General features: G+C 42.4%; 1 protein-coding gene across 2 annotated transcripts; it reads right to left on the bottom strand.

The window, feature by feature from the left end:
* Positions 1 to 324: 324 nt before the first annotated feature.
* Positions 325 to 10,769, bottom strand: LOC104490336 (guanine nucleotide-binding protein subunit beta-4). 2 transcript variants are annotated; one of them, XM_010132606.1, is made up of 9 exons: positions 10,666 to 10,769; positions 6,530 to 6,568; positions 5,742 to 5,848; positions 4,737 to 4,800; positions 3,768 to 3,930; positions 3,506 to 3,572; positions 3,139 to 3,340; positions 1,954 to 2,170; positions 325 to 675 (listed from the first exon to the last, which is right to left on the bottom strand). In XM_010132606.1, the coding sequence occupies exons 1-9, from the start codon at positions 10,720 to 10,722 to the stop codon at positions 569 to 571; spliced, it is 1,023 nt and encodes a 340-aa protein (XP_010130908.1). In that variant the 5' UTR covers positions 10,723 to 10,769; the 3' UTR covers positions 325 to 568. The 2 variants fall into 2 exon arrangements, with proteins under 2 accessions (XP_010130908.1, XP_010130909.1); XM_010132607.1 differs by lacking the exon at positions 6,530 to 6,568 and having other exon boundaries at positions 10,666 to 10,722.
* Between the last annotated feature and the right edge of the window lie 2,688 nt (positions 10,770 to 13,457).

Genomic DNA, 13,457 nt, shown 5'->3' with positions numbered 1-13,457 from the left:
AAATGCCTTCCATTATAAAAAACACACACATACCATTGGCTTCACTTTATCTACAGTAAATTCACAAAGCATTTGAAACAGCAACTAGTTTGTCCACTACAAAACTCAGAAGTGACATCTCGGGTTAAAAGCAAAGCTATAAATGTTGTTCCTTAAAAAACGCACAGATTTCTTTACATACCGACAAATGTTACATGATTGGCTGCTATAATGTGTATATTCTGTTATGTACAAAAAAAAAGTACAGGATTAGCAGACTGAGCACAAGCGAGAACCCTTCAAGGACAATCTAACCAAACCACCAAAACCGAAAAGACTGGCTCTTAGTTTGTCGGTCACCATGATTATGTGTGCTGGCCCCTTTTAAAAAGTCAGTGATTTCTTCCCCCCTCCCCTGTTTCTTCACTTGGTTTTTTTTCCTAGTTTACAGAAAGCCTTTTTGTGTAATAATCAGTGAATAGAAAATCTTCACCTGCAAATACAAGGTAGAAATGTTATTTCACAGCTATAGGCTGCAGCATTGATCTCTCCAGATCTCAAATGGAGAATGTACATGTTTGGCTCCCAGTTAATTCCAGATTCTGAGAAAACTGTCCCAAGACCCTGTAGCTACAGCCATGCCATCATCAGTGACACCTAAACAGCTGACGCGGTTGTCATGGCCAGCAAGGACACCTGGAAAAGAAGAAGTGACAGAAGTTAATTCACAGCATGTCGAGGACTTCAGCGGTTACTCAGCTCTCCCGGGGAAGTCTGCAAATTTACTCAACAAGATGTAATGCACGACCTGATCCTCCTCCTTTTTGCCTTTACGCTGAAGAGCTCTGTACATCACAACAGCCACATCAAGAAACTCCACAGTGAGGTGTTTAAAAAAATACATACACACAGTACATGCATCGCCTGTTTCATGCCTCCATGTTTCTCACTGCTCCTAACAACTGCTCCTTCCTTCTGCCCCCAAGACCTCCTCGTCCCTAATGAGGTTTTCTACCGGTTTTCCCTGTTTTCAACAATTCCCTCCAGAATTTCAGCCACTGAGTTCTTCCAAAGAGCCAACGTGATGTCTTCTGACAACACCCTGGATACAGGAACTACCTTGAGTGTCCCATGTTTGGCAGAGCCTAAGGGTTACAAATCCCCCACATGCTGTGTCAGACTGTCAGAGAAGCAGCACTGCCCTGTGGCCCTTCACACTTTGGTTTTGCTTTCCTTCTACCCACTGTTGCACTCATCTGCTCTCCCAAGGTCTATTAAAACTCAGCCTGTCCATGTCCCATAAGAAAAAGGATCTATTTTCGAGTCTAAACAGCAGAATCGAGGTCCAACCAGAACTCAGCCAGGCCTCATGGTTTACACTACTGAGTGAAGTGAGAAAGACAGAGCTCTGTTATCAACATGCCATGTCGATCCTGACAGCAGTAACTCATTCAAGGACTGTCCACTTCCCCTCGCTCCCAACAGCGGGAAATTACAGTCTCCAAAGCAAAAAGACTGCTGTAACTTCCTACCACCAGAGTACTTCCTCTGATGGGTGCAAAGCTGAATGCAAATGTATAATTTTGTATTACTTGGCTTCACACTCTCCAGTGAAAGATTTTCTGTAGATGTAATGTAATTGTGGAGGCTGCTCCTTAGCCCCAAGAGCTGGAATCTTCCAGCACACAGACAGATAATGGCCAACACCCAAGAACATTGATGTAACTGGCTGGAGCATTTACTCCACCCATCACAGAGGTGAACCTGTAATGCAACGGAACAACTGGGAGATGTAAGTGAAGACAGTAAGACACAAAGATGTCATTCCAAAAGGAAACAGCGCTAAAAGGCGGCAGGCGATGCATGCCATCAGCAGTAGCATTGGCAATGAACTGGCTCTGCATTTCACGTGGATTTTGAACCTCCACCTTCTGCTAAGGAAACAGAAAGCCTCAGCTTGTCTGCTGCACTCACCTGCTCGCTCTCCTTTCAGAGTATCCCACACGTTGCAGTTGAAGTCATCGTAACCTGCTAGCAAGAGGCGGCCGCTTTTAGAGAAGGCGACAGAAGTGATCCCACAGATGATGTTGTCGTGCGAATACATCATTAATTCCTGATCAGCACGGAGGTCGAAGAGTCGGCAAGTGGCATCATCAGATCCAGTGGCAAATGCGTGTCCATTAGGGAAAAACTGGAAGTTTTAATTAAAAGACAGGAGTTTGACACCAGGAAGAGAGACTGTCCATGCATTATTTCAAAAACATCACCTGGCTGTCGGCCAGGGAGACCTGGGCGAAGCTGTACGCCATGTTCCATCTGGAGCTGGTCAGCCAGGCTGGCTCAGCCAGCAGAGAAGATTGCGGCATGCAATTCAATTTCCAAAAAAATCTACTCCAGTCATTCTTACCACGGCCATACTGATTGAAACGGGAATGAGAAGGGCTCAGCACATCTCAGGACTCAGGTCTAAGTATAGGAACTGCATTTTTCTACTGGTCATGCTTCTGGTATTTTCTCAGCCTTCGTAATTTTTCATGTTTATCAAAAACAGATGCAGCTTAGACTTAGATTTCATTCCCTATTTATCAGGGCTTGTATCTTGCAGATCAGAACATAGTGTTACTGTGACAGAAAGGAAATATAATCCAGTTTATAAATATTACAAACTGATTCCTGGGATGAATATTCAACACAAGTCCTGATTTTAACTTTGTCTTCCAGAATAGTTCACTCAAAACTCTTTTCAGCAAAAAATATAAAGTACACTTTTGTTCAACAAAAAACTTGAAGATGAGGATGCTTGGCTGTTTTGCTCCCTCTCAGCATATTGCGTTTATCTACAATTTTCAGTTTTTAAACACACTGCCAGACTGCAGGAAGTTTCCCTCCTCCATTCCTTGCTTCTTAAAAAAGGTAAGGACTCAGCTATTGAACAAAACCATAGCGAAACTATTCCAGGAACACGGCAATGCCGCAGAGATAACGGCAATAATAATTCAGGTATAAACGAGAATGTAAGTTATTAGACAATCTTCCTTACATACAGTTTAACAGCCTCCACCCCAAAGCTGCAATGGATTTTACATCAAGGGAACTCATGCAGCTGCGGCTTTTCTCTTCCCCCTTTCTGCCCGTGTGGAAATACAGACGGTGACTTACACAAACCGCGTTGATATCTGACACGTGCCCTGTGAACGACTGCCTGCACATTCCATCTCGGATATCCCAAAGCTTCGAGGAGGCATCACAGGCACCCGAAACAAAAGTCCTCATATCTGGACTTAGAGAGAGACTCATCACATCGCCAGTATGCCCAGTGAATGTGGTGGTCTGCTGACCAGTTTCAATATCCCACAGAGCGCTGTGGATAAAGTGACAACATTAGCACAGCACAGGTGGTTATTGGAGAGTCTGAGCTTTGAACACAAATTAAGGTAGTGAAAAGAGGAAAAAAAAAAAGATGGAAAAGGAAAAAAAAAACCCAACAAAAAACCCAAACCAGCCCAGCAGAGCTCAAAACACTCACCAAGTGGTGTCTCCTGAGCTAGTGACAATTTGGTTGTCATCTAGAAAGCGACAACAGGACAAGTATCCTAAAACCAAAGCGGTGGCATTAGTTTCAAAGCCAGGAGTAATAACTGCAGTTTAAGATCCAAGAGCAGTGATTAAATTTCTCTCCCAACTAGTCTAACCCACAAAACTATTTCACGGTTCCCAATCCACCTCCAAGCGAGACTGTTTCCTTTGGTGCAATAAACACGCGAAGCTGAGGCAGGAAGATGGCTGACCTGTATGGCCTGGCAGCTCCCGGCTCACTCTCACGTTGCCTTCTCTGGTTTTTAAGTTGTATATGGAGCAGATGTTGTCCAGTCCTCCACAGGCCACGTAGTTTCCAGAGGGTGCGTACGCGCAGGTCATCACCCAGGAGGATCTCAAGGGAATGGCGTGCATCTTCAGAAAGACAGAGCTCGTGAGCGCTACGTCGCTGACGGCTTTCATTGCTCACTGAGGTCATTCATACGCATACTGAATTACAGCAGATTAAATACACCAAGTGGATCGTGCACTACGAGTTCCAGTATTTTGATTTTACACTGTTTTACAACCCATCACGTATTTACACACCCCTACATATGAGGATGAACATACCAGTGGTCTCCAGGGTGGATTACAGAACTTCAGCACCACATTATTTAATAGCAAAGCTATTCTACACTTACACGTTTACAGCATTTGTTTATTGTACTTAAGATTTCTGTGTCCAACTCTTCTGCATCTGTGAGCTACAGGTTATAAAAAGGGATGGTTACACCCATGGAGACAGGACAGTTTACAGCAGCAGATCACCACTCCACGCTCTACCTAAGCTCTTCTCATTCAGCAGGTTTTTCTGGCTTTCCCCCCTCCCTCCTTTCCCTGCTCTCAAAGCAAAGCACTCTCCTAAATTCTGAGGTTGTGTATTTCTACGATGTAAATCCAAATTATTTTCAGAAGCAACACCACATGGGCAGAGCAATAGCTCTGTACTAGCAAATTAGAGTCAAACCGTTAGAGATTTCCTAGAACCATTACCTCTGAGACACACCCAGCACTAGCTGATCAGCTGGTTGTGGGGAAAAAAAAGATTACATCTGAACGAGAAGAAGAGTGTTTCTTCTCATTTCTGCCTTGCAACCATAAAAAAAAAGACAGACACAAGCCCCCTCAAACACACAAACTACACATGCATTATTGATATGGATTATAAATAACTCTACCTTATTTGTTGTATAACTATCCCAAATAATTAATTTTCCATCTTGAGAAGCACTGACTAGTAGCCTAAATAGAAACACAAAATAAAATGTTAATATAAAACAAACACAAAATCTCAAAATAGACATACGTCATGCATGAGTACCAAGCGATTCAGAAATTTATTTATTTATTACCCTCTCTTTTTTTTGGAGGGGGGGGGAGAGAGAGCAGGGGGTGGGGAGTACATTTGTTGGGAAAAAAAAGATCTACCAAGACCTACATATTACCTGACCAAAGAAATCGCATGTCCACAAGGACTCATGATTAACAATAGACAAAACCAAACAACTTACTGAAAATGCGTTTTACGAACTCTCTCCACAGCTGCTTTTATTTTCCATATATATTCACATTTTAACGGAACAAAAGTAACATGGGGGGAAATTAATCTTATTTTGAGAGCAGATTCTAGCTGCGTTTCTTTATGGACTAAAAGGCAGAGCAGACCACGAGACACTGTTAAGCCTGGCCATCGGTTGCTATAAAGGCAGCATAACAAAACTCCTTCTTAGAAGCTAAGGAACTTTTCCTGCTATGTACCAAGGGATCTTTTCTTCAATAAAAAAAACATTTTTGTGAAGTGTTTAAATCTGTGTTATCCCAGAAGTTACATAATTATTCAGTATCTTGGAAAATACAATGTCCACCATTCCGAAAATACACCTCACCACAAACCCTTCCTTCCCTGCTTAAAGAGACTCGAAGAACTCAGTTAAAGCCAAAAGAAGGAAAAGGCAAATGGTCTGTGGTAAGAACGGGGGGAGCGCCTCTCTCTGCAGCCACAGCTCCTCTACCACCGCTCTGCAATCCTCACCCGGTTTAACAAGGCAAACTGTAACTGAAGACAAAAAAACCCCACCGCAGTCATGGTCTGGGATCCCCTGCACCACACCTGGTATTAATTCTGAAGTCGACAATCTGATTTCTACCCTTGAACTGCAGCTTTGAGAGTCTCTCATACAAACCTTGAGTCAGATCCCCAGTGCATAGCATAGATCTTGGCTAAGTGACCTCTAAGCGTACGCCTTGTTCGCATCTGAATTCGACCCACTGAGTCCAGGCTTGTTGTGATCTAAAAATAAAACAAACCCCTGAGATACTGAGAACTATTTTTAATATCCAAGATAACTAAATATATTCAAACTTTCATAGAAAATAATCTATCTTGGCATGCAGCATAGAAAAAAAAAAGATACGAGTGTACAACCCAGGATTAAATCTATGCAACACCAGGGAAAACATTTTACAGAGGACACACTAACACACATCGCAATGGCTGTATCCGAAAGTTGGGGTTTTAAATACTACCAGGTAACACTGAGGCTATTTCAGATTACCGAATCTGAAAGTTTTCACTTAAAAGCAGTGGAAGAAAATCCTCCAACATTTACTGAACTGTTACTTTTTAAAGCCTGGCAGAACTTGAAATGCAAAACACCTCTGATACCAAAACACAGCTAAAAAGACATTTATTTAAGTCTTTCTAAATATACTAAACACAATAAACACACTCTATTGAAAAGGTAAGATGGAACAGGACCCATTAAAATGGTGGGGTTTTTTTGCTGCTTTGTGTATTTGTTTGGGTTTTTGGTGGGGTTGTTTTATATAACTATAAATACACAGTACAGTTCCAAAGGCTTTTTGCACGTTATTCTTTCAGTTACTAAACAGGAAGTTTTATAGTCAAATTGTAGGGATTTTTTTTTTTGTTACATCAAGTAACAGCCCATACCCAGAATCAAGAACATACCTGAGCAAGAGTTGTGTCACTACATGCTTTCCTTGCATCCTGAAACAAAAGAATGGAACAATTTGAATCGAGACGGCAACACAGAACATCGTGTGGAAGTGTCTAAAAGGAAAAGGAACTTCTAAGCTAGACTTCACCACACTCAAAAGACCACAAGCCAACAACAGCTGACATGCTAATACGCCTTCTGTCACACTGATGTTTCACTGTCCAGGGAATCTAAAGCACTGGCACACACTACCGGGGGTAGAGGAGGGACTTAGGAAGGGCCATGGCCCGGTAACCTTTGAATCTCCCTTTCTACCGGAGATGGGATTCAAAGCCTTTGGAGCCATGCTGGAGCACCGTGGCCTACCCTCCTCCCTGTATTCCTTCCCTGGGGTGGCTGTGCTGAGCACCAAGGACCAATCCACCTGAAAAAGCAACCACATTATCCGTGATCAGCAAGCTTTGTGCTGGGCGAGGTGTGTGCATTGACCCCTCAGCATCGCAGGTGTCACGCTGCGGCTTATGAGAGGCGGGATGAGAACGAACGGGCTCTGGGGAGCAGGACAGACAGCAGGCGTAGCAAGGCTTGAGCTACAAAAGGAAGGAAAAAAAAAAATAGTCAACGAACACCCTCATTCATTTCACGGGATGGATGGTGCTCAGGTCTCCATACAGATACTTCGTCTTTTTTCATTATTTCAGACTCTATGGGCATACGACATTATGCTTCTTGCTCAACCCTACCTAGAAAACAGGCTTCACTTTTGATTGTACAGTCAGAGTAACAGAGAGGACACCTGACACAGACAAGCACCACCGAGCCTACTTTGCAACACTCCCGTTTTGCAAAACCTGGTTTCAGTTAGATTGCACTGTGTTCCCACCACTCAGGCTCCCGTCTCCGAAAAACAAAAACAGGCTCACAGTCAGCAACCGCTTCTGAGAGGCACGGCTTAAAGCTAGACAGAAACTCCGCAGCACAAGTTAAAGACACGGTTATCCACGGCAGCACTGAAGGAGCAGCCACAAGACCCTCTCTAAATCCCTGCAGTTTCTCTAAGTACCTTCCCACTTCTGTAACCAACGAAGGCATCCCACAACCGAAGGACAGCCGCCCTCATCACTGACTTGTGTGTCCCCTCACCCCAGAAAGGCTTTCATCTGAACACTAACACAGTCTCCTCTTTGAGAGCAGGAGAGGAAACATCTACTCACACATTTTGGAACTGCATTGCCACATTCAGACTAGGATCTTAATTTTTCAAGCCCTTGCTTGAGAGTTACTTGACATTGCAACTTTAACAACTTTCTCAGTGCATGTTTATTTTGACTACCCTTTATAGCTTTCCTCCCAGAAAGCAAGCCTGAGAGTGGATTAAGTCATCTCAACTTATTTTTAAAATGTCTGTACTGTAGAAATATTTATAAAATGTTGACGTCTGGAATCAGGAGGGGTTTAAAATACCAGAGCAGCAAATCCCCTAGCACTCAGGGCTTATTCCATCCACAGGAAGAAACACACTGGATTTTAAACAGCTTTGTTCTGTTTACAGAAACACTCGAAGATGTTCAACATAAAATGCATTCTGAAATGCAGTCGGAACGAAACAAAGCGATTTTTCTTAATGAAAGCTATTAGCCACCTAGACTTGAGGCTGCCTAATGCTTGCCATATGACTGGCAAAGGTGCAGGAAAAGCAAAGTTTCTACCTGCTATTTCATCCTCATGTATTAACTGTCATTTCTACACATACATTATTGTAACAAAATCAACAGCTCCTCTATATAATTGTAAATTTTTCACAGTTCATGCAGTAGACAATGCAGAATCTGTGAGAAAAACCTATCCACTCGATCCATGTGCAGCAACACCACCCCAACCTCCTAGCACACACTCTTAAGATTTCATTTTTCCCTGAGCTGAATGTATTTTTTTGAATTAGTGCCATCCTGCTATCTAACAGCTCACTGCTCACCAATGTTTCAAACTTCCCGCACTAAAACCTCGTGCAGTCTCATTCTATCCCTCCAGCATAGCCTGGATAAAGCACAGAGCTACAGCTGCAGTAGCTGCATGGGGAGGCCAAAGCATCACATCACCTAGATATGGTTAAAAAAAAAAAAAAAAAAATCATTGAGCACAGCTAAAACATTGCAGACTACAAAAAGTCTGTCGGGAAACCGACAGCTATGCATCACAGTTTATCCTGCTTTAGGAAGCTGCTGGGTACAATCTCAACTGGGACTCACTTATAAGCACAACACTGATTTAGTGATTATATTGTTTGAGAGAATATCAGGCAAAACCCAAGAGTTGTGAACAAGTAAGACAGCAAACTCTTAGCTATATGTAAAACATCAAATGCTGTTAGTGACCTCACCTCTTAGGAGTCAAAAAGCATCAAAACCAATTCCTGAAAATTACCAGCCCACTAGACACTTAAATTTTGGGTTTAGATCCTGTATCGATCCTCCTACCCATTCCAGACAGAACACCTATTTAGAAAGAAAACTGTGCAATGATTTAATAACCAAGACAAACAGTCACCTACAGAAACATAAAACTGAATTATCTGGACAGAAAGTTCCCTGAATATTAAGTCATCAAGAGAACTGTTAACTGCCTGTTAGGCTGAAGTTAAAATGAAGCATAAGGTACACAACCCTGCACTCGGATCTGAAGAGGCAAACACTAATGGCCAGCGCTGGGCCCAAAGGCTCCAGTGGCGATGGCAGGGTTACTCAGCCACATCTGTACAGGTGCAGTTACACACCGGGGTGACAGTTACAAGGGAAATGTTATATCGACCTAGAGCTCCAAATGGAGCTCTAGAACAGGCCAATCAGATTTTTATACTCCAAAATTTAAAAAAGCAAACGCTCCTGCCACACAGTCCAGCTCTTACTTGCCTGGTATCACTTTCTTCAACCCTGTTTTGCACAAAACCAGACCGACTGACTCCAGAGACTGAATTCGGACTAACTGGCTCACCCCAAAGTAATGTAATGAGAAAGTCTTTAGACATCAGGCAGAGGAAGAACATCAAAAATCATGTGTCATTTTTACTTGTGCAATGCTGTAATAAAGCTTAAAGTTTAAGTATCTTAAACTCAGTTGTATTTGTATTCCTCTAGAGAGCTGCTAGAGGGGTGCCCAGTGCCACAGCGCTGACTGATCCCCGCCTCATCTTTTGTCAGTGCATTAAGTGAAAGCGATGGGATGCAGAGGATGATCCTGAAGCAGCAGCCATGGAGCACCAACACATGAAGGGTGTTTACCGCATCGCTAACGCTGATCAGCAGCTGAACGTCCTCTGCTCTAAGCAGCAGACCGCTGCCAGCAGATGCCAGGCTAAAAAGAGTCGCTGTGCACAGAACATCCTCCAGGATCCGGTAGTCTGAGCTGATAGGAATGTTTACGAAGGAGGTATTCCCATATAATAAGATCTATGAATGTTTCATGTTTAGGAAAAGGAAATTTTGATGAAGAATATATGGACTTTGAAGATCCTTATTAAACTTTGTACTTTTCTCTCTACTGAAACTGCATCACTGAAATAGCCAGACATGTTGCAATAGATTGCTGGTAAACTGATTTTGGGCATGACAGCTCATGCTTGGTTTATTAGCACGTATCAGGGGGGTTCCGCAGTTTCAAAGAAAATAGATTCAACAGTCAGCAAATAAACAGGGCTCGTAGTAATGACATCCCCCGCCCCCCGGAAGGTTTTCTCCACACTTTGACCTGCAGGTGAATCAAGGGTGGCAGCACAGGGGTCACTTTTAGCCCAGAAACAAACTTTTCTAACCCCCTTAATCCCAACCTGTTGTGCCAAGATTCTATGAGTTTGGGTCTTTTGTTTGTTTGTTTTTAAATCCAAAATGAAAAATTTGCAGAGACACCCCCCCCGCCCCCAGTAACAAAACACAACAAACTTCAACAGGAAATAAAACATTTTGTTCAAGAAATACTATGAATGTATTTGATTGTGCCAATGGCTTACTTTTCTGATTTGTAAACAAATATTCTGAAAATATTTTAAGCTCTGCACAACTTAAGTAGGAGCAAGTAATAGATGTGATCTTTACACTTTATTCCTTTAAAGGAGGAACTTTATAATGAAAAAAAAGCAATTAGCAATTCTTACTCTGATTTGGTTTCGCAGCTGCTCTGCCTCCTGCCGTAACTGTTCCAGCTCACTCATCTTCTTCAGTCTCTATTTCTCACACTCCACTGGTGAAGAAAACCTGCCAAGAAGGAAGAAAAATAAGTTTCAGTATCGCTTTCTCCTCTTTAAAAAACAAACTAAAAAAAAACCCCCACAGACCCATACATATTAATTCTGTCTTTAGAAGGGTTTCCAAATAGATATCCTCTTCAGTGCACTGTCTGATAAAACCGGTAAGACCGAAGCTATTTCAGTTCCTGAATTACCATGAAAAGCAGAATTATGTATATTTTGAATACAGAAGCAACTGTCAACAGAACCACCTACTGTACTTCAAAAAACCTGTTACTGAACACATTTGTAGCGCCGTTCTTCTTACCCACCCGGAAAACCTCTGTCAGCCTTCACCCCAAGATGGCAACAGAGAGCAAAGACTATAGCGGGCACCTTCAACACCTCCCTTGGCGCTCAACAGCGCTGCGTGACACCAGCACCTTCGCGGGTGACATCCAAGGCGGGTTTTGTTTTAAAAGCTGAAAATTATGCATCCTAGACTACAACTGAAATAGCCGGTTTTCTACAACTTTTTTCCATATTTTCCTCAGGCAAGGAATGATGATTCCAAAAGCAGCCACACAGTGAGAAGAGATAGTAAAGACAGAGCCATCCCTAAAAGCATCCTCATGCAGGTACAGCCCACAGCAGCCTAACACAGTTCTCATCTGAACAAGGGCTCAAAGCAACCTCAATAAAAAGATCAGGAAGCAGTAAGACCACATGTAAGCACACTTTCAAGTTTGTAATTTTTTTCAACCAGATTTTGCACCTGATTCTTTCAGTGTGTTGAACAGTTTCCTCAGATCAATCTTCCTCTTTATCTCCAGCACAGCAGTGCAGCCAAACACCACTGGAGACCTAGGTCTACTCACATACGTGTGGACTTCAACATCCTTGCAGTGTAAGTAAAATAAGCTAGTAGCTTGCTACAAACAAGCCAGGCACTTGTTAGTATTTTTTTCACGATAGAAAAAACATACGAGAAAGGTGGCGGTGCTGGTCCCACTACATTATCTAAAAATTCCAAAACACTTCTAGCTTATAGAAGAAGAAGCGTGAAAGTCAGACCACTATTCACAAATGAAAATTGAACGAGGAAGGGAAAGAACTGGGGAGAACCACCCATTCACAACATTATTCTAAGCTTTTTATTTAAACACAAGAGACAAGACAGTAGGCCCCCTAATTTAGTCCACTGAAAAATGGTCAAACAGCAGGGGAAGAAAGTGTGTCTGGTAAGTTGTAGCCCTCTAGGGAAACCCCTTTATTTGGTCTAACAGACAAACTCTGCAAGGCTTTTTTCCACCTATAAAACACGACACTTCATATATGTTAAGAGTGACGTACGTGTTCAAGTAACCTACCAATAAGATAGTTGCCGTGGACTAACAGCTTGCACAAGCGTTTGAGAGCTACGAAACTTTTTGCTACTCAGGAATAGCGTGTCTTTACTAATGATCCATCTACTCACTCTTTCAGTCTGAACCTCCAAACTTGCCACAGGTATCACTGGAAAGTTCGTCTCAGAATAAACTCACCAACACACACAAACTGGATCACCTCCAAATGGAAACACATCCTAAGCAGGACGAGCGCACCAGTGACTCAGGTCTAACTGGTACTTTCAGCTATACATAAGCAAATGATGAGGTTCACACCTTTCTTTTCCTTAAACCTACGTTCTGGTCAACTGCAAAGACTTTATAATTCACGTATGAACGCTCTAGGAGACTATTTAGTGCTATCTTGCTATTTCAGAAGGCCAGACTACTCAATATCGCTTAAGGTACAGCAGGCATGAAACAGGAGTCATCAACAGTAATGTCCGAATTAAAAAAATCAAGCACTGAACCCATCAATTTAGCATGCACACTTTGTAGTCTTCAAGTTTAATTACAATCTCAATATATTTGACTGGAACACTACACTTCTGTGACATACAGCCCCACTTTCAGCGCAGACAGCATCAAGCTATCCTTTGCAGCCCCTTCTCCCTTTTTTGTGCTGGAAGCTACACAGACAAAACAACGGACTCCAATGCCTAATGGCAGCTAGCCATGATGCCTGCCAACGTTTCAGCAGTCTTTGAGCTAATTTTAACAGAAGATACCTAGCAAAGAAGTCGATGTATCTCTAGTTTTCTGAGAAGGGAAGTCAGCCTCTGCCCTGCGATGCACCACATTTCATGCTCTGTAAACAGTAACTTCAACAGGGAGAATGACTGATCGTGAAGCACCATTTCTACTCAGCTGGAAGCGCACACAGCTGTTCGCAAGTAGCTAAAGTCAGGGCGTTTTTTTTTTTAATGATAGGTAAAGCTATGAGCATATTAGGAAATTGCACTGGGACTCAAAATCCACCAATGACCATGCTGCACTTCAACCATAAAGTCAGTGTTAATGACTTTAATGTCATTCGTATCAGTCCTGTTCGTCATTAATGCCATTTCTGTATCATGCTGCACCAGCAGCTCAACAGCCGTTAAACTTAACAGCTTTAAAGCATATTATACCTCTACAAATTCCTACACGGGCATAATCCAGCTTCAGAAGCATTCTCACTCACCCATCTTTAGCTTAAAAATCAATTCCTAGGCAAATTCAAGTACAATGATATTGCATACTTTTTTCTAAAGAAATAATTTTTTTAGTTGAAAAGTCCTGGCAACATGAGTTCTACATTTTCAAGGTCTTTATTATTCCTGCTCAGCAGGA

Source organism: Buceros rhinoceros, unplaced genomic scaffold (genome assembly GCF_000710305.1).
Source record: "Buceros rhinoceros silvestris isolate BGI_N320 unplaced genomic scaffold, ASM71030v1 scaffold28743, whole genome shotgun sequence".
Lineage (NCBI taxonomy): Eukaryota > Metazoa > Chordata > Aves > Bucerotiformes > Bucerotidae > Buceros > Buceros rhinoceros.
Note: the sequence above shows the minus strand (reverse complement) of the source record. Positions and strands in the feature narration are given on the sequence as shown.